Source organism: Ischnura elegans, chromosome 5, assembly GCF_921293095.1.
Source record: "Ischnura elegans chromosome 5, ioIscEleg1.1, whole genome shotgun sequence".
Classification (NCBI taxonomy): domain Eukaryota; kingdom Metazoa; phylum Arthropoda; class Insecta; order Odonata; family Coenagrionidae; genus Ischnura; species Ischnura elegans.
This window is the reverse complement of record NC_060250.1, coordinates 70,351,208-70,373,715: the sequence shown is the minus strand read 5'-3', so window position 1 is coordinate 70,373,715 and position 22,508 is coordinate 70,351,208. Positions and strand designations below refer to the sequence as shown.

The following is a 22,508-nucleotide window of genomic DNA, read 5'->3' as shown; positions in this document are numbered from 1 at the left end:
ATGTCACTCAAATCCTTTGTATTGACGAATTAGCACTATAATTGGTATACATCATTGGTATCTAAAGGTTATTTTCTACCTGCTATTAACATTAGGAACTACGATTGTTATTCCCAACAATAACTCATTAGATAGTCCCATATTGATGACATCATGAAGAAATAGCAGATCATTCACCCTTCTTCTGTTTCTTGGGGTCTGGATATCAAACTTTTTAAGACTTCATTATAAAAAACATAATTGTCAAAATGCAGATACACATTGTAAAATACAAAATATAAAAATCTTAAAAATTTATTTCCTTATACATCCTTTTAGCATGTTGCATGTCCAAATTTTTCCATCGATATCTTTCCTCCATTTTCCAAATCATTTTTTATGTTACCCGTGGTTTCTTTATCCTCATACTCTTCAAATATCCAATAAATGCTTTTATTAAAATATAAATCTTTTCTGCTTTGATCCTTCCTGTTTGCACTCTCTGCCAGCTTTCCTCTTCAGTATCCATATCCCTTATCTCTTGCATGACATTCTCCACTAGTTCCAGCAATTCCCTTCTCAGTCACCATCAGAGGTTCATTGTTAATTTCCTTGTCTATCTGATTTTTCTCATTCTTTTGAATCTTACATAGCATCTCATAAGCACTAGGTTATGATTTTTATTTGCAGTTGACGTAAGGAAGCAGTATGAGCTATTCGTACTATTCCTTCAAGCCTCTGTCATACCGAGATGCAATCTGCGATATCTCCCCATCCTCTGGATGCATCCATGGACAGCGGTGCAGCGAGGGGGGTTTTGGGGGATAAAACCCCCCCCAGAGACCAAAGAAATTTTAAGGTTTAATCCATTTTACTTGATTGGATTGATATTACTAATAGAATACATAAGGATGAATAAAATATCCCTCAGAAAGCCGTAAAACTTACCATTTACCTTTAAAATTCCGCAATTTATTAATCTCGCACCTACCGCTTATCCTGGTGGGTATTCCATACCCCCACACACCCCGGTATTAGTTGCACCTAAACCCCCCCAGTCTTAATTCCTAGCTGCGCCCCTGTCCATGGACTCCTATATCTCTGGACTCATCCATGTGTACCTTCTCCCTTAATAATGTGTTTGTGCTAAGTGAGTAATACATATTTATCATAGGCAAACATGATTTTGTTAGCCGTATTACTTCTCTTAGAAATTTCTAGTTTTTCATTGTTTCATCATTTATTGTCATTTAGCATTACATCTTACTTCCAAATTCATGAATTATTTTACGTCCTCGAAGATGCACCAATCAATTCTTGTTAAAGTGATTAGTTGACATTCTGCTCTAGTGCATGAAGTCGCTTTGTCACTTACTTTTAGAGCCACTCTTTAGTTTCATGATGTAGGATAGTTGTTTAAGCTGGTTCCATTTGTCTTCTGTGAAGAAAGTAATATTGTTGGCATATCATTATCAGCATCAAATCTGCAAAGACTTTCTCTATTTTCATGGAGGTACTTTCTCAGCCACTCCACATGATCTCCTATCTTATTTTGACATTTGCATCCCCTAACACTATCTTGAAGTCATATTTGGGGAGCTTATTCATTATTTGTACTAGCCTTTCTAAGGGAATGTCCTTCTCCACTCCATCATCATCCTCTGTCCACAATAAAATGCTTTAAACATTGTAATAGTTTTGGCTTTCCTTTGATCTTAATACTGTGCACTATTGAAAAATGAGATTATGGAATTAGCCATGTTTGGTCTCAGAAAACCTGTTACATGCATGAAATCTGTTCCCCTTAGTTAGCTTTGTAGAAAATGAAATAATTTTTCATGTTCATTTTTTATGTCAGTGGTCATTAATAGTGCTACAACATCCATTTTGGATTATGTCAGTATATTTGATTGCGTGTTGCTTGATACTAACGGTTCTACATTCCATGTGACAAAACTCAATATCCTTTTGGGCTCTTTCATAAACATTTACTCCTATCCACAATCTGAGGCATATTTATGGATTTAGATTCTAGTTCTAGTTCAGCTCTCTATAATCTAATCTAATAATTTAATTCTAGAGGAATTGACCCTTCCTTAACTGTATGATTATTATCATTTGAACACTTATTCATTCAAATCACTTGGGGTAATTCGTCTCAATCTCTTTGAGTATTTGATTCTTACAATGTGAAAGGTTGGATGAGGATAAATAAATGGAACACACTAGATAAGATTCTAACTCAAGAATTGTATGCATTGACAACCTATTTTGTACATATTGCACAATAATGTAATAACAACATTCATCTTGAAAAAGTACACAAGCATACCACACAACATACAATTTTTCATCAAGATATACAAAAAATATTCACACCCATTTCTATACACTATCCTTATTTACAATCTTCGTACACATGAAAACATTTGAACAAAAGTCAAATATAGGTGCAAAGGCTAATTGAAGATGTGATCATGCCAGCAACACTTGCATTTAGGTGGTGGGGAAACCTAAATGTGTGTGCAATTTGGGATGGTGTCATGGTCTTCATTTGGGATTTTTAAAATCATAAGTGTTATAATCAGTATAAAATACTTCAACACAATCGTGAGGTCTCATTGCATGACAGTAGGCATTAATGTATTTTGGTCATCAAAGGACATAAAGATTCAATTTTGGTCGTAAGGTATTCACTGTTTAATTTCGGGATGTTGATTAATAGATAGCACTCTGTAAATTAATGTTGGCTAACCATTATGGAAGTTAATATCTCAAGAAATTTTGAAACTACATCCATGTCCATGATTTGAAAGAGGTTTTTGAATTTATCTCTATGAAGGCTGAAATAATATTAACGCACATAACACAATAGTGAGTTTAAAATATCAAATGCTTGAGGCTAATTGCCAATGCAGCATTTTTCAATTAAATTCAGTATCACATTGAATGGGGCTTATTTACAGGCTGCAATGTTTCTTTATGTAACCTAATATAATTTCAATTGGTGTAAAAACCTTCCCTCTTGTTACTATTTACAGACCCAGGTACCCTAGTGAAAAAACATAGTATATCACACGTTATGATTCAGACATTTGAAATAAATACATCAGCACTTCTGGCAAAAGACACTTGTAAACTGCAGCACTGCATTTGGTAATGCTGCACATTAAAAAATATGTATTCTGCTTCCTCAGCAACAAGGATAGATGTGATAAACATGGTCAGCAATTTTAGTACATGGCAAAAAAACAACAATGCTCTTTTTTGTCAAAGGCAGCATTTTTTGGTGTGATTGTGGCTCCAGCACTGATGTTCATTGGAATAGCTGAATTTTAGAGGGGGTTTTTAGCTGTTTTTTTTACTGTTTTTTTAGTAATATTTATCAGTTTAATGAAACTCTCAGATTTTTTTATCAGATGACTTTTGGCAATTAAGTTTTCATGAATTTACAAGCTTTTCATTTGCATGAATAAAAATTTACAAATAGTACAAAACAAATCAGTTATACTGGTATCAGACATTAATTTACAAGTTTAAAAATCTTAAAAAGTGACAGGACTTAGGACAATATTAAGAACTTTGTTCTCAGGATAATTTAATAATATTATTGCTCATCTCATACATCATGAGAAAACTGGAGATAGATAGGTCAATAAAATTCCTCTGCTCTAAGAAAAAAGCAGGGACGTATCTATGGTGTTCATATAAAAGGTTCTTGTAAACAAAACAATAACTGCATTAATTAGGAAATCGGAAGCCAATGCTTCATGTAAATAAATCAATGTGTTGGCAGTGGTGTGTAGATGACAGTTTTTGTGCATTAATTTGCCTCTGAAAGGACAAATCAAGGACCACAATGAGTATGTTTGAACATTCCCTCATCACGAAATTGATGAAGAGAGTTGCTGAACATACAAAGATAGAGAAACACACACACATTGACAGCAAAAGAACAACACAACCTTAGGTCACAGACATCTTTGTGGGACAACTACAAGAAAAAAAGAGTTAAAACTACAGGTATCATGAAAATTTGTTGCACTTTTGATGATCATTTTTCAATAACACTAAAAAATTTAGAAAAACGGGGTAGTAATGTAGCTACAACATATAGGCAGTATCATGTGCTGCTCTGGTGTGTAATTGATGCAAATGAGTTCTCTGATGTTCAGAGAACTCTTTTTCACACCAAATAAAAATGCACCCAGGCCAACTTCACGTTTAACTTCTTAATAACAACAATTGGCAGCTACTTGAAATGGATGTCATAAATATTTTCAAAGGAATTTTTCATTACAACTTCTGGGACAGTGATGGCAGTGCAAGTACTTTCTGCTTCATACGACATTATCTCCAAAGGTATATCTCACAATTGATAAATGCATAGGTAAAATTCAAAACTTGCTGATTATTGAAGCCTTGACATCCTACATATTTAATGTTGAAATCAATATCATCCTCTCCCATCTATCAGCTTCAATTAGACAGGATGTAGATTTTGCCAGAGAAATTTTTCACGATGCGCACAATTCCTAGTCTTTTCTGATACCATAACATTGAGAAGAAATGAAAAAATTGAATCCAGCAAGCGGATGAAAGATTTGAGATTATATAGATTGTTTAAGGAACAATACAAGAAGAAAAATAATGAAACATACTGAGAATTTGTTCCTTGAATCATTCATTCTGAGAATTGCAACATTTACAAAGTTAGTCCTCATTTGCCCTGATCCCACTCATGCCACGTAAACATGGTCATACATATCTGCGAAACATTTCATTTGTTTTTTCCTCTCCTCTTTGCCATATACATAAATGCCCATGTACTCATGTTTAGTCCTTGCTGCTCTATTTGATCATGATTATTTCCCTTAACTGTTCTTCTTCCTGAAGATCCGTTATCAGAAAATAAAAAATATGACACATTCCAACATATATGTATTGTACAGGCATTCAATTAACCGTCCTCCAAACATGCAACCTTTGGAAAATGCATTATCTTCAATTTAAATCCTGTTGGGGAAATTAACATCCACTTTCTTGCGCACAAAAGTCCACGACACAGGTACACTATAACTCGTATTTCATTTCACATGCATTGTTTGGTCTTTATCACTATACACTATAATACAACAATTTGTTGATCAAATGAAGATTGCTACTCAGCCTCTATTTGCATGTTGTGAATTGAAATTTTTTCACCACATTTAATTCATATGCAGGTCTACCTGAATTGGAGGGGACGGTCGATTAAAAAATTTTCACATTAAAAAAACTTTCTCAACAGTCAAAATGAACCATACATGCACAAACAGCTTGTACGTTGAAGCAGCACCCATTTTCACATAGGGAATAATTCCTTATGTATATTTTCTCCTGCCTCAACCTCATTAGTCTTAAATGACAATCACTTTCAGCCTCCTTTCATTCTCTCTCTCCTGTACTAAAAAGTTGCATTTTCAGTTTAGTGGAGATAAAAATGCAACATCCAACCGAATTCATTGTTTTCAAAAGGCACCAAACTGTGTCCCAAGTTCAATGGTATTTCAAGTTGACTTCAATCAAAAGCTTTCTAATTATAACATTATTTCTGTATAAATAGGTCTCTGGAAAAAACAAAATTCAACAACAAATCAATTTTACATAATTTCCACTTTTACTATGGAAAACTTTATAATAGACTCTTCAATTTCTTAACTTTGTGTTTGCTTCTGATTGATCTTTCTCCAAATCCCATCTACCATTTTTTATGCCAAGAAATTGTTCATGTTTCACAGCCAGTGTTTTGGTGGAATAAAAATCAAGTATTCATTTGTTTTGATGGAAATATAATCACAACCTAATTTCCCCATCACTTCTGCATCATGCACTGCTGCACGTAAACAAACAGATGTAAATCAGAACTGCATGGGGATGACTCGAGTCTCCTTTTGACCATTCTAAAACAAATGCTTTAGAGCAGGCTTCATTGGTTGACAACATCTCCCTTGATTATAGGCAGAAAAGATAAAAGAGTAACTTAATTAATGCTGATGGGATTTTTGGATGATCCCAATAGTATCCCAACGGCCAAACCTTCACAAATGAAGAAAACACCATTGGTTCAGGAAAAGCCAAAGCATAAAATTATGTATGCTAAAACACCCTTTCAACTCAAAGTCTCTTTTAGGTTTCAAGGAAGAATTTCATGAGCCTTGATCATGCACATACTCATCTTCTTTCCACCACTAACGTCATTCAATAAATCCAACTGCGACACCACAGAGAGGAGTTAAATAAGGAGATATAGAATGGCTTATGAGCAATAGGAAATAAGCCACCACATCAAAGAGTCCTTGATTAAAGATGTAAAAAACACAGATGAAGGAAGGGCCATTTACTTTTAAAATGGCATCTTTGAATGACTCTTTTTGTGATGAACCATATCATACAGGAGGAGAGTTGAGTTTTTTCAAAGGCAGGGGATATTGTCACATGGAACACAGTTGCATGCTGCTTCACTTTCCATAGAAAAATCATCCTAGTCCCTGTCCAGCACATAAAAAATATATAAAACAATCGCAGTGCTTCCTCATTTTTTGGTTCCTGTAATTGATAGTCTCCTCTGGAGCAAGGATTTCACGGTATGACATCCCATATTTCGGCCAAGAAGGGAGGCAGTTTCTTGTTCTTGAGCTTGAGGGAGAAGCACATCTCTGAGTTTTGATTCCCGAGAGTTCGAAGCTCAGTCAGAACAGATAGTAATCTTGCAAAAATAGGACCCGACCGTAGTCTCCTTCGGTTGTCCACATATGCCCTTAGAGCTTCTAAGTATATTTCCTGTATTTTTTCCACCTTCCAGCCCTCTATCAAAGCTGGTCTTTCTGCAAGAATGAAAAAGAGAAAAAAATTAGTGATTAGTGGCACTTGGCATTTATTTCTATGCATATAGATTGTGTATCACCCCTAATATGAGGTTAAATAAAAATGATCTTAAAATATTTTGACTGAAGTAAAATCACATCTGGAAGGTGCTCAAGTGATATGGGGTGATTGCTGATCAAATAAAGAAATGTAATTATGAACAATGGGCCTGAGGTGATTGGACTACGTTTTTAGTCATATTTTCGTAGTTGATCTTTAACATAGTCCTAAAATGCACTCAATTTTTGCACATAAAACAATAATTTGATGGGTAATTTTTTATTAATAATGGTGGCATAAGGTTGATGGACTACTAAACATTCGGAAATGTTAACTTCTTGACTCATTTGAAAAATAGACGAATGGAGAGCGACATTAAACCAATCATAGGATTGTTGACTAGTGATGATGATGATGACTAGTTTTGGTTTTTTGAATTCCAGTATAGAAATGGGTAAAATTTTCATATGCTCATTTAGTAAATATGATAACGCTGATAATTTAACAGAAAATCATAATTACCTGAGAAGATAACGATGGCTGTGAGAAGGGCATATTCTGCATTATCGACTTTCATTGCATACATTTGACGACAAAAACGCAGCAAATCTTCAATAGTTTCTCCCATCCCTGCTAAGCTGTAGGAATCCCTTGAGTACGGCTGATTGTTGGCAAAAACAATGGAATCTGTTTGGACATCATACCTCCTTGCCATACGTAACATCATCACCTCACTGGAACATGCCTGAATACAAATGAAATGAAAACAATTTTATATTGACAGCTAATCTTAGAATCATGGAACAGCACATAACTTAGAATAACAGGGTAATTAGTGGCTAAGACTGTTTAGAATAGCAGGCAGGGCCGGCCTTAGGGCGGGGCGACCGCCCCGGGCCCCGCGCTTTGGGAAAAAAAATTAAAATATAGGATAGTTTTGAAAACGTAATTTCAGCTATTACTGCATTGTTAAGTCCGTGCTAGATAAAATCCGTGCTGAAAAAATAATATTATGAAAAAGGAATTATAATGCAGTAATTTTTATTGTGCAATTGCGTTTGTCACATACTTAGCCAGAGAGTGGTAGGGATTCAAAATGGTCGAATTTGTAGATGGGGTATAGATTTTAATATTTTAAGTGAAGGGCCCCGCACTGAAGGTTCGCCCCTAGCCCCACACCTGCTAGGGCCAGCTCTGATAGCATGTATACAGTTCAGGAAAAATGGGGGGAAATTAATATTCACATACAAACAGTAAAATGTTCTAAGTTCCACCTAATTTATCCAACTCTTGTCATTTTAACACTCTGTTTTGATCATATCTCTTTAATTTAGACCTCTCCGCTCAACTGTTTCAGAATACAAGAAAAAAAGTCATTTATGCTCAAAAATAGCCTCCAAATTACTTTCCAGCGGAAGATTTAGGGCAAAATTAGGGGGAATATGTTCATGAAAATAATATGACTGCATCTCTTAAACCAAGAATATTGGAAGAAGTAACAATAAAAAAAGTTGCAACAAAAAGAAAGTACATAAATGAAGGAATGATCCCAATAGTATTCTAACGGTAAAAACTTCACCAATGAAGAAAAAAACCATGGGTTTAGGGAAAGCCAAAGTATAAAATTATGTACGCTGAAACACCCCTTCAACTCAAAGTCTCTTTTAAGTTTCAAGGAAGGCTGTGTATGCAAACCTTAACATTAAAGACAGTCAAAACTGCCTCCCATCTCACAACTAATATGACCCAGGGACAAAGTTAAATTGCTAAGCAAGGATTCAGCACCCTGCAAGTCATCACCATTATTTGAAAAGAAACTTCCTCAAGTACAGTATCTTATTCAAGGAATGACAACTTAAGTCGATGGAGAAAACATTAAAGTATTTTCAGCACTGATCACCAACTTTCTTACCTTTAATAGTGCAATTTGATCTTCTCGGAGTAATTTGTCAAACCCTGGAAGCCGCTTTGCAAACTCGACAATCAACTGCACTGTCAAGATGGTGATTTCTGTGATATGCCTGAATCTAAGGTCACTAGCATCCTCTCCATCACTAGGTTGATTCTGGAAAAGGATGTAAGAAAATATTATTATTCGCATGTTACCTCGGCGATTGACCACGACTATAATTTCACATAATCAAGGCTTTAGCGAATTTGAAATTCTATTCAGATATTTGTCCCAGTTATCAACGTTTGGTAACTATTCTAGGCCTGAAAAGTCTCATGATTACATTTGGGTAACATAAAATTACTTTTAAAAGAGTACCATAATATATCCCCTCTAGATAAATAATTTACTGAATGCAAGGAATTGCTAGCATTTCCTTTTGCATTTACCTTTCTGCTTCCATTACACAGCCTAATGATTTTATTGAACACAGTTTTCCTAAAATCGTGGAAGCTTACTATGATAGATGGTCATTGTTCCACATTTAGCTGTTATTTGTACAAGACTAAATGCTACATTTGCTAGGCTCACAGCATTGTGGCCCACAGGAATTGGAAAAGATTTTAGTTTTCCCTTATGGTTATGAGGCTCTATTCTACTCTACAGAGGAAAAAGGACTCATCCCCTCAAAATTATTTCCGCATTAGTATCTTCAATCGCTTCTTGGAATGATCAAGGGAAGTACTGACTCTCCCCATAAAGAACTTCTGTCCATGGAAAATGTATTGTATGGCTGGACTCAAGACTGGACATTTCAACCATTTCTTTTCATCATCTAGTGTTATTTCACCCAGGAGGAAATAGCTGCCTGTTTATACACAGCCTATATTTATGAGATTTTCCACTAGAGCAATTGTTTCGCAAACTCCCATCTTCAAGGAGGTCCTTCCTTCATGGTGTCTTCTCCTTTAGGGCAGGCAGAATTTATCCTTCTGGAGATGAACATAGTAACTGTGATATTTCTGGAGTACTCTGCCAATCTGTTCTGCTATTCCCCCGATATGCTGGAGATGGAGATGTATGCAGAGAGGTTCTCTTTACTGATGTTCTCCTTCCAGCTCTACTCAGATCTGACAGTCCCTTAAGGACCAATGTTGAGGAATAGCCATTATGTATTCTGGGCATCTCTGTACGTTTCCCTTTCTAGGCTGGGTATGAGTTGCTATCAGCAATTTAGTACATTTTATGCAGAAGTGAATCAATTAATGCCTTTTTAGCGTAGGATCATGATGCAAATCTGTATTTGGTCACTGTTTGTGCATATTTCTTTGCGATATTAATGGATTTTCCCAATCAAAATGCTTCAGGCCTTTGTTCAACTTATCTCTTTCCATGAGGCCAATTAATTTTGGCATCGGCATACCTACCCAACTCTAAGGTTTCCTTACATAACTTTGCGTTCTAATTCATATAATTGCAGGAGTTGAAATTTTGCCATGCTATATGTTAGGAACAACGGGAGAGAGGGAAGATGTGATGACCATCCCTTTCTCTTGGTGGTATTGTTTCTCTGTTCAGAGAAAATAAGAATATTTGAAGAAAATCTCTGCTAGTTTTTCAGTAGCTATAGAAATTATTGAAATGACTTTCATTATAGGGTAGAATAATTCATCAATTGATACTAGGGTGAACTGGGATATTACATCTAAGCTTACTTTCATTGATGAGAGTACCTTTCAGGCCATGGATTAAGTGTGTTAGAGAGGGCAAACATGTGTCTGGTTGCTACGAGAATGCCTGTAGTGCTCTAAGAACATATTATGCATGCTAGATTGTTGGCTGGAGAGCCTATTTTTCTTGCAATTGACCACAACTGCATTCCATTCTTATAAACTTTAGCTAATCCACACATATACAGAGGAATTTTGGCAGCTAGCTATAGCTTCTTTTATTTTCAGCGTAGCGATGATTTCTTGAACTTCTCTTAAGAGAGATTCTCTAATGACCCACTTGGGTCCATTTCCATTTTAGAGCAGGTATGGCCTTCACTTTGAAGGAAATAAATATCATTGTCATTATTCTTCTCACAAATTTTACCAGCAGGCATTTTCCTTGTCTGCAGGTAGCTCAAGAAGACTTTCAGTGTACCAGAGGTCATTCAAGGATGTTTTGAGCCCAGCCCTAGCACAAAATTTGCAGATATGAACGTTCATGGAGGGTAGAGACGATATTTCCTTTGATCGATAGTAGAGGCTTTGATGTAACAAAATTTATAAATAATTGCAAGCAAGAGGATAGATATCTAACCTTGTGGTACATGAATAAGTGCATTAATTCCCATATGTGGAAACAAACATGGTGTAATGAGTCTCGTACACTAAAATTCAAAAAAGAAGGATGCCACTAATAAAGCACATATAACTACATTCCAAGAGTCAATCAACAATTTGATGCAAAGTTTTATAAAATTCAAATCAAAGGTAGGCAAACAAAATATAAGTTATCGAAGCCAAGGTGAATGAAAAATGAGTGGTTTGAAAAACAAGGAGGATTACTGTAGAAGGGTGGATTTTATGCAGTGAAATTTATACAGTGACAAAGTACATAATCTATGCAAAAGAATTTGGAATTGTGTTTAAGCAGGGATGCAAACTGGTCCCTCTTCCCTTTTAGGACAGAACGGAAATGGCACCTTATGAGGTCATCCCTTATTTGTGAAATCTTTATCATTGCCATATCATTAGAACACATGAAGCAGCACAAATTCCATTTTTAAAAAATACGCAATTACAAGCATTGAAAATGCTGCAATGGGCGAGAGATGCTCACCACGAGTCCCCCTTAAGCTTATCCAGCTTGGCTCACACACATGATCCCCAAACATACTTACAGTGATTCTTTTGAGATCTTCTTCCGATGGCTGCTCATATTCATTTTGGAAATAAACAAGTCTGTGAATGAGCTCTTCCTGTTCAGGACTCACAGGCTTCACCCCATTGACAGCAGCCGGAGAACCTGCCTGAGCTTGAGGCTTCTCATCCTGAAAATTAAGAAGGCAAATATTAATCAGAGATAGGAAACCAAACTTCAGGCCAAAACAAGGAGGCATCACCTCTTCAATTCCCAAGGCAAACTAAGAGGGCAAACTATTTTAGAAACTATAAAGATTTTTTATAATTGTCACAAAACATTTTGTAATCCTTAGACTAGTTTGGCACAGTTTTCCATGCTCTTTGTCTGAAAGTTTGTCATCCATTATTCCCCTCACATAGTCTTCATAAGGCCATAATGTTTCAAGATACAGCCAATAAGTCAGTGATGCTTTCTTTCTTCTTTAAAGGATTTTCATGAGAATTCTCATTTTCATAACTCTGTTTTGCACTTCCTTATTAGTCACTGAGTTGATCAACTAATTTGAATGGTTTTTAGTGTAACTGGTAAAATACTAGTAAAACTCATATCTGTGTGTGATAGCATGGCTCTTACTGAGTTTTCAATGAGATTGGCACATAAAAGGAGTTAAGTAAACTAGGGTAAGGTTAGGAAACTCCGGAGGTAAAATCATAGGCTTAAGATTAGAAACGGGTCATTCTGGGATAACTGAGTGACCTTCAGTCGCATGTAGCCAGAAGCAGCTAATGGGAGTCATGTTCCATGTCTCACGGATGGAATTCAATCTAACTTCTTTTCCTTAGGGAGACTTCCATCTCATCATTACCACTGACGGCTTATTCAATCACTAGCAAGAGATGGTCTCGAGTGAGAGTCTTACTCCTTTCCTTTAGCTTGCTTCTTCACCACTCATTACAGTTCCTTTGCTTTCATATTAACTGGGATTATTCTCAGGTAAGAATATAGTACGCCAATTTATTTCACAATTTGAAGGCTTTCCACCACCTATTAAATGCATGTTGGTTTTCCACTTCTATATTTTCTTCCTACTGGTAAACTTCAGACCTTAATTTGTATTTTTTATACATTCTCATTCGTAGAATCTGACTGGTCTTTATCATGGAACTTCTCTGCTTTGTGTTCTATTCTCTTGTAGATGACCCTTGCCAATTTTTTATGCATATTTAAAAGTATACATGGGGTGTTTTAATAGATGTCACCACTTCTTGGGGGTATTTAGAGCACGTTTTTTAAAGCAAGGTATGGCGCACGATGGAATAATGGGGCTGCATGCATATGTGTGGTACTGCATGTGTATGTGTGACTTAAGTGGAAATAAAGCTTTAAAAATACCATAAAAAATAAAACCTTATGAATAAAGTTGAAGAATGTTGAATCATCACCTTGTGCTATGTAATGATCAGTAATCAATCCCTTCATGAATTTTTAAAATGTTATCTATTTTTCCACATTGCTATTCTTGGATGGTGTATCAGATGTATCGTAGCCTTGGGCCCTAATTAAGAATGTAAAATTGCCTTGGAAATAGAATGGTCACACTTCAATGCTTTGAATTGTGGGGATTTTTTTGGATCGATGAAATACTTACAAAGATTCTCATTACCTTTGTCTCCGGGTCTTTCATTTCTGGTGAGCCATTAGTTGTTGAATTTGGCTTGTCTTTATCCTTTTGTGCCTTTTTCGCCTCCCTCTTCACTTGACACTGATACTCAGGTACTACACCTGTGTACACAGATACCAAACCATTACTAATTGAATAATAAGCTTTGAGTACAATTTTAGATTCTCAAATAATTATTGGTAATGATAATTCATCAGGCACTAAACAAGTCCAATGGCATGACTATTATTCCAATAACTTAAGAGTACCAAATTGGTTTGACTTAGTAGTTTCTCTAAGTAATTAATGAATTAACTAGAATATTTAGGCAAAACATCTAGACTACATGGGAAGTCCTGGATTGACTATTCATGGATTAGCTCATCCACATCCATAGTAAGAATTAGCCAGCATAAAAAAATGCCATTGAGTTGAGAATAATGGTATCACTGAAGTAAATGCTATAATGCTAAGAAATTAAAAATAGCAAAATTACCATGTTAAACCTTTTCAGGTACTACAGAAATAAAAATGAGCAAATTATAAATTTACTATACAACGATTAATAGGGATGATGTCAACATCCAAAGGTCAGAGTTGCAAACAATTCGACAACTAGGTCGACATACTTACATTCTGGTCTCATCCCAACGCTGAGACACTTCTTCAGTCGACATTCTTGACATTTTCTCCTCATATACATATCTATTTCACAATTATTCCCATATTTGCACTGGTAGACAGCATTTTTAGTAATACTTCTTCTAAAAAACCCTGCAAAGGACAATTTTTTGTGTCAAGGTAAATACAGGAAGGAATGGGCAGAAAAATACTATAGTGAAAATATTACATGACTGCTATCATACAAATGTATGAAACAACAGTTCATTTAGAAATGATTCGTTTCCCAACAAAGGCCATTGGATTATGTAAATTATAATTGTATCTTGTGTAGTTTGTTGCTTCGGATGATTCCAAGATCCATGCATGATATACAAATTTAACATGCACATGTTGTTTGAAAATATGAAAAATGAGGGCATATAACACAATTTGAGGATTTTCCTTTTTTATGATTTTGCTGAAAACTTTTAAATATATTCTTGGCACCTATGGTGTCTAATTACCGGCTACAAGGACTTAGATTAGCGGGCTGTTACAAATGTGACGGCTATTCAGCCATATGCTTAGTTTAAAGATGAGATGAGTAATGAATTTGGTAATAGTAATCACTAATAAAATCCAAGGCCAACAAAACTTTATTTTCCAATTTCTGACATCACCCGTTTGTACTATTTTGGAATTTTTGATTTTGTGAAATAAAAATTTGAAAACTCCGTATCCATTATTTTATTTCCATCTTCCCCATAAACAGCACAAAACAGCCTTTACAACGGGGGATCCAACATAAACCAAGCACAACACAAGCATCCATGCCCTAGATAGGGACCACCTACTCAGGGGTTCGAACCCACGACCTACGGTTAGGCAGGCGTGGACTTTACCCCACCGCCACCGAGGGCAGCATTTCGCGGCCGGTCGGTATCCACTTTAATTGCTTTATCTGAGCCTTTATCCTCAAATTTTCACCGGTTGCGTTCTCCCAATCCTCGAGTACTGCTCCGTTATTTACTCCACTGCCAGTCCTTCCAACCTTAAAATTCTTGAACGCCCAGTTAATTTCTTTTTTTCAGTAGTCCGACACCGTGTTCCCCACCTCCGTAATTCTTCTCGCTCTGAAGTAATGTCTGCCCTGTCATTGGTCCTCAGATATGATGCCTTTCTTTTCACTCCACATTCCCACCCGCTCCTTCCGTAATAACCACCTACTACACCAACCTAAATTCCGTCTTTCTCTCTCTCAGAGATCACTTTTTTACAGACTCCCTACCTCCTTCAATGCCATTTCGAGTACTCACCCTTCCCTGGATCTTTCAATGCCCATAAGATTATTCAAGAGGCAGCTTCGAAAAGCCATCTACTGAATCCCTTTTTTTTCTTTTTATATCCTTTTTATAGTTTTTTTATAGTTTACATTTGTTAAAGCTGCATATTTTATGTTTTGTATTCAATGTAAAGGCCATTTTGGCTGTGTTTGAATAATTTAATAAATAAATAAATTAATAAAAAAAATGTCATAATCCGATCGTCTCCGAGGCAGGAGCGGATTTGGGGAGTTCACATGAGTAACAAATTTTTATTTGTTTTATAGTTTTTGTATACTGGCATAGGATTAAAATGATGCATGCAAATACATGGTCACAAGTCCCAAACGCGACAGAAGTTTGAATTGTACTTATCGTACAGCAATGCATTCCCTACTGTGAAAACGCCCCTCTTTCCGAGGGGGAATTCCATACTCCCCGAACCCAGGTCAAATTTGATGCTGAATCCGAGTCCCAAAGAATGATGAGCAATAGACGCTGCAATCGTCGACACGCGTACCTTTGCATCCTTCGCAGGTGAGGGCGTTGTAGTGGTATCCCGACGCCCTGTCCCCGCACACGAGACACAGCTCCTCCTGCTGCCTAGGCGCCGGGCCCTTCTTGGCGCCCGCGCCACCCATGGACATTCCGATGCTGCCGCCCATCGACGAGCTCTTGCTGCCTCGCCCCACGCCTCCATCCCCCGAACAGCTGTCCACGCTGTACCCGTTCAAGCTGCTCGGCGGAGAGAGGTCTTCGCGACCTAAGGCGGAGAAAAGAGAGAGAGGAAGTTAAACAAAGTGTTTAGTAATAAACTGAAACCTTGATATGCATACATATTATTGCTCCAGATGACTCCAAGATCCAAAAATGGTACGCAAATTTAACATGTACATGTTATTTGAAATTATTAAAAAAATCAGGGATTATAATATAATATGAAAAATTTCATTTTTGTGATTTAGTTGATAACTTTTAAATCTCCTATCGGGAGATGAGAGAACCGAGGGCTATCCATATCCCGTGACTTCGTGAATGGTGCTTATGAAGAAACGACAACACGCGAATGGTTGTGTTGAATTTGTACGCACATTTTTCCCTATTTTTTTAAATTTCATGTTCTACAGCTTTATTAGTCCGTTCATCCAAATTTTGAGACAAACACTTTTTCTGTATAACATCAAACCTAATAAATGCATCTTGACTAGCACCTTAAGACACCTCACAGGGCAGCGAAACATTGTATCAATCACACAGTGTCCAAGGAGAGCAGAAGGTTTGCTTTGAATGCCACTGTTTTTATCTGATATTACCTATGTATAATATCACTATACTTTAGGACATAAGTACTAACGGTTCATTAATATAGCGTCCAATAAGTATTGAATGTGAAGTATTGACGGTGAGCATTAACCTCTTCATGATGTTTCGGTGCGGTGAAACTAGTCGTGAGTATAAAAAACCACTAAAAATTGATTCCAAAATTATATTTTAAACTGCTGAGATCAGACAGGTTCTTGTATGATATATTCCCAAAAAATCTTTTTTTACATTGACTTATATTCAACTCTTGAGAACAAAATATTCATAACCCGTAATCTACAACCTTGCGTCTTATTTCGCAATTTTTTCCGTGGCACATGATCATTCGCCAATGTCATACTTGCGGCGAATAGGCTCGTATGGCCTTCGAGGTAGGGAAATAAGATGATAACTATTTAAATAATAACGATACGTTGAAAAGAAGTCACTTTCATGAATTCTACTTTCAACAAGTACATAAATTGCTCCTTCTCCTTTTCACAATCCTAATTTGCAAGTAAACGCAGAACACACAGACAATATCGCCAAACCAGCAGCTTCTCAAGTCACGCCACATTCTTCACCCCGCTCGTCATTGCAGACGAGGAAGTGTCAACATAGGCTAATGACGAAATAAAAGGGACGCAGTTTAACGGGGTTGACATCCTCATGCGCTCCTACTCAAACATTCACCTCTCAGAATCACAGCTATGCTTTGTGCTTAGCGAAGAAAAACATTTCCATGGTAGCAATCCGTTTATGAAATCCAACCTGGGGTTGCTTACGGTGAAATACGCTCGCAAGCCCATCTCTTATGTTGAGATTTCAAAATACACCGGGTGTATGGGCATTGAATCAATGAATGAGTTTTACACCCACTACATGAAACCTCATAAAGGCGTCGATTACTACCGCAGGGATCTCCGAAGCGATAAAGTTATAACGATACTACTTTCTACCTGCATTATCAACTGTTACAAGTATATACTAAGTAGTACTGATAGTCGGATTTAGGGGGGCGACAGGGGCACGTGCCCCCATCCCCCCAGACGCTTAAAAAAATAGACAAGATTTTATACGGTTATCATTAAGTTCGTTTTATTTTGTGCATTACGGAGCCTCAGTCGTTTTATTTAATAATTAATAACTTTCAAATCAAATAAGATAATATATATTACATTGCTACAGTAATTGTTATATTTTTTTCTAATCTCAAATATGAGAAGACCTGACAGACCCTTGTGCCAGAAAAAAATATTGTTTCCACCCCTGGTATTACGTACTCTTCACGTGCTCTCACCCGCACGACATAATGCTAATTACTCTCACAAGCTCTCGGCGAAGAAATGTATCATAGGCTATTAGATAAGGAATGTTTCCAAAATCTTAATCCCTGATTTTTCTATATAGTGGGCGATTCGCGACAACAGTCATTTGTGCCAGTTAAGTGAACTGATTTTGATCTATGAAAAAAAAACGGATTTGAGGTAGTAGCTGTCCGACGAAGATAGGTACCTAACCCAACGCTCATTTATTACCCATTATCTTAATTTATTAATTATATATTTGATGGGAAACAGCTCTATTTCTTTACATATTCATAGCAGCTTTCCTCTTACGGGGTCCTCCTTTTTTACGGGCGGAAACATTACATGCGAATGTTTTACTGCTGCAACATACTTATTTTTACCAGTTATTCAAAGGGTAATGACAAGTTAAATATCTAAGCATAGTCGTGCATGTAAAGGCTTAATTTCATCCATATGATTATTTTAGAAGCAAAGTGCCATACTTTGATGTTAGAAGCTTGGAATAGTTGCCATAACAGAAACTTATTTTTATTATTAAACGATTTTACACAACTTTATTTAATAATGCTCCTCAACCTTCCACTCTCTACTCATCGGAACTGTGTAAATACAGCTCCTGATTTAAACAATTTCACATTGTAATTGAGAATGACCCGACAGTCGAAACGCGACGTACATTATTAAAGAAAATTGTGAAAAATTACCATCTCCCTTTTTCATTAAATAGACATTCGTCTTCCTAGAATGTGGCCGAAAATATGAAAATTACCAATACAATTTTACGCGTCTGCATTAAAACTATGTATTATTGAAGGCCAGAATTTTTCCGCGAATTTTCTTGAACTTCCATAAAGTCGTGGAAAATGTCACGTCCTGATTTATTCATCATCATTCCACGAACCGATGTCCCTTTCAACGGCGCAATGTAAAACTGCGTTTAGAAGTGCCTCGCCGACTTGAGGAGCAGGGACTCCCGGGGTGCATTCATCCTTCGCATCCGCCGGAACGACTTCCCAGTTTAGCGATTCTTTAAGAATGAGCTTCCTCCCCCCCAACACTGCCCGCGACCAGTTCGCCACCGGCCGCCCACTCCGGGGGACCTCCCACCCGACCGCCCTGCGACTGCACCTGCTAGCACCAGGCACCATTGGCCAACGATGCGCCCCCATCTGCATTCCGGGCACACATCAACTCGAGAGGGGAGAAGTGAGAGATCCGTGGGCAATCCATATTCCGCGACTTCGCGAATGGCGTTGATGAAGAAACGACACTGCGATAATAGGTGTGTTGCATATGTACTTTAGTACTGCAGAAGTACCAAGAAGAGTGGAAAAAAAGAAGTCTTCTAAAACCTAAGTACGAGACAACTTGTAGCCACTTTATGAGGCATGATAGCCTGATGATGACATTCGTAGAAGGACAGGTGGAAGGGAAGGAGGGCAAGACGCGGCCCCGAAATGAATTACATAGGACAGGTTATAAAGGATGTAAAAGAGAAGAAATACGTCAGTGTGAAAAGGTTAGCGGATAGGTGAGAGGAGTGGGGAGCTACGGCAAACCAAATTAGGGTTGTTGACTAACTATGACGATGATGATGCATTTGTATGCATATATTTCATTTCCCCGTCTTTTTTCATTTCTTGTCTTCCTGGCACTGCCAATAATGTCTTGACGTGAAAAGGCAAAGTGAAAATCCATAATCACACACCATTCTTAAGGTCCAAGTAAAAACTTATCTGCCGGAAGTCTTACCTTCTGGAGAATAGGTTGTATCATTCGTTCAACACATCGTCCTTGTGCATATTTTTTTCCTTTTAATGATATACCATGATTCTTCGGTAAAGTAAAAATTTTCGACTATTAATGAAATTTGAAATACTCTGCAATTTTCTGAAATGAATAAATACCACATGTAAACCTTAATTGCGGCTATCTTCTGTGAAGAGATTTTTTGCTTAATGCACGTGTATTTTTCTGAAATATCGTATAGCGGAGATTACATTACATTTAGATATACCAATTAGTGCTCTGTTGGTAATCTCTTATGGTTAGTTCCGTAAAACTGTGACGGACCACGGGCCGCAAAATGCGATCCTTTTTCATCTATTTCTATGGGATAGATATTTAAGGTTAACTACCCGTTATTTGTCTCAAACGTCTTATTATGCTAGTCGTCATAAGTTTAACCGATTCAGGCATGATACAATGGAAGTTTAATTCATTGAAATGAATGGTAGGTAGTTGTGGAAATAACTTTCATTTCAATGCGCCGAACTTCCAGTATATCACTCCTGAATCGGTTGAACTTAGAAAGACTAGCATAATAAGAGGTTTGAGACAACGCTTAAAACAGGTGGCTAGCCTTAAATATCATTTCCATGGAATCTGATGAAACGGAAACAATAATTGTGGAAAAGTGCAACCATCTTTCATTTCAATGCAACTAGTGAGATTGTACTACAATAGTACAATCAGTAGCGTAACTAGGAATATGCTTTGGGGGGAAAGAGATGGCCTGGGGTGGCGACTCCCCCTCCCAGGCAACGAGGTCTGGTAACATTTTTGAAAAATGACATGCCTGGATATACATTTTGCATCATTTTGGCTATAAAAATTTAACTTTAAGCAAATACAGCTATTATATCAAAACTAGACAAAAGTTTTAAATAATTTTTTTATTTCCCTGAGGTTTTGGGGGGGGGGGATCTATCCCTTTATCCCCCCCATAGTTACGGCACTGGTGGTCATATTTCGATTGAATTCGAGCAGGATAGCGCATACGCTTCGAAAGTCAGAAGCAACAATCTCCTGACATTGCGTGACGACGGGAAACAAGGTGAACAAAGGAGAGGGAGAGCTTTCTCCTTTTCCTCCGCCTCCTCTCCTACGTCATCTCTCCCCGCCCCTCTTCCCGCTATCACTCTCACCATTCCCAACCCGCATCTTTCTTCCATCGAAGACCGCCTTCCCCTCATTCTTCCTCCACTCCCCTCTCCGCGCCATTCCCCCCCCATACCCTCCGGACTCTGCCAACCCTCCCTCCTTTACCCTCCCCTATTATATTTCCTCCCCCACCCTCCCGATCGCCACGTAGAAAGTCAAGGTCGCACACTGCTCCCAGCAGCGAAGTAGCTTAGGCGGCTGCGAAGCGCGCTCCTCCTCCTCCTTCGTCGAGGAAAATGTGGTTCTTCTCTCTCTCCTCTTTCTAGGCAGTAGACTTTGCCGCAAGGTGTGCGTTGTTGCTTGAAAGGGTTAAGAGGTGGGGGAAAAGGAGGAGGAGAGAGAATTGCGAAGTGGAGGGAAAAAAAGTCGCTGCTAACTCCCGTCCCTCCCCCGGTCTTCTTTCGCGCCAACATGGCCGACGAGTGTGTTGCACTGGGACGGCGAAGAAGCGGGGTACGAAATGCACAGCACAGTGCACCGACTTCTCCAGAAATAAACGAAAGCAAACTCTTTAACTCCTCTCATTTATGCACGTTTCCGCGCTTTTCCAGATACCCATCGAGGATTCCATGCTAAACAGGGGGAAATAAACAACTTTCATTCAGAATTGCTTAGGAAGCAGTATCTATAACCCTAAATCTTGTGTACCGTTTATCCGAAAAATGTTTACTTGACAAATAATTTGACATACTTAATTTAAAAAAGAAGTAAATTTTCAGAAGAGTGCTTAAGAGGCTGGCAGACTGTACACGACAGTGCTGCTGGTATTATCCTCAATGCGCGAACTACGTGGTTAATACATACAGTCAACCTCTATTCAATTAGGTGCCATTTCAGCCAAGAAAATTTAAAACCCGTCTAAAATATGTTGTAATGTCGATAGGTTAATAATTGATCGATAGGCACGTACTTGAGTAGTAACTTTCGATCACCTCTAAATAGGGATGATTTCTACCTTTAAAGATAAATCGTCCCCAGGAACAGGTCGGTAGATGCTTTACCTTCGGTATGCAAACAACTCTTGATCCGAATTAAAAGAATTTAAGCCAAGATTAACGTGGTGCTTACTGATTCCCTTTTCAGAACTGAGATGAACCCAATTATAAAGGGATACTGAGATATTTCTGGACGGCCCGAATGTAACATTTCGTCATTTGCTGCTTAGATACGAGTCCGTTTCTCGAGATTACGTGAGGTGAAGGAGAATCACCACATGCATGACTAAACTGCCTCCGCGATTGGAGGGAGGGCGGCTGGCAGCCATCTTGTGTGCGATGGCGCAATGCTTGCTTCGGAGGACCGCGAACGAAGGGCGTCTGCGAGTCGAGCGCGCGTTCAAGTCATCGGCTCAATGCACTGCGCCTAAGCTGGCGATGCACAGATACGCATGCTAATATCACGCCGCTTCCCAGAACGTAACGCTGCCTTCCGCTTAGCAGAACGATACTAAAGCCAGTCTTATGTTAATTTATGCCATAACCATTCGCTCTTAATCGGTTTCTTAAGTCTCAATTAAAGCACTCGAGGTTAATTATAAATGACTATATACTTCGAGTACAGGTCAAGGCAAAAGATGTTTCCTTATGACACAACAAAGGCGGCTTTCGAGAAGAAGTAGTGTTATGATTTAAGTGTAAAACACATGATCTATGGACAGGTTTTAGAGTTAGACCCGTGTTCGCATATTCAACATTTTCGACGTTCCCGATTTTCCTATTTCCAGCTGCGGTGCTGTAGGT

At 37.8% G+C, this 22,508-nt stretch overlaps 1 protein-coding gene across 4 annotated transcripts in view; it reads right to left on the bottom strand.

Moving 5' to 3' along the window:
• Window positions 1-2,209: 2,209 nt before the first annotated feature.
• LOC124159035 (ecdysone receptor) overlaps window positions 2,210-22,508 on the bottom strand; it is a 567,390-nt gene continuing 547,091 nt past the window's right edge. For 3 of the 4 annotated variants that reach the window (XM_046534526.1, XM_046534525.1, XM_046534523.1), the window contains 7 exons: window positions 15,735-15,977; window positions 13,923-14,063; window positions 13,278-13,411; window positions 11,667-11,816; window positions 8,798-8,950; window positions 7,408-7,630; window positions 2,210-6,845 (listed from right to left, as the gene is read on the bottom strand). In XM_046534526.1, the coding sequence (XP_046390482.1) occupies window positions 6,601-6,845; window positions 7,408-7,630; window positions 8,798-8,950; window positions 11,667-11,816; window positions 13,278-13,411; window positions 13,923-14,063; window positions 15,735-15,977 (1,289 nt within the window). In that variant the 3' untranslated portion in view covers window positions 2,210-6,600. The remainder of the gene's footprint in view (window positions 6,846-7,407; window positions 7,631-8,797; window positions 8,951-11,666; window positions 11,817-13,277; window positions 13,412-13,922; window positions 14,064-15,734; window positions 15,978-22,508) is intronic. The other variant, XM_046534524.1, reaches the window with a different exon arrangement.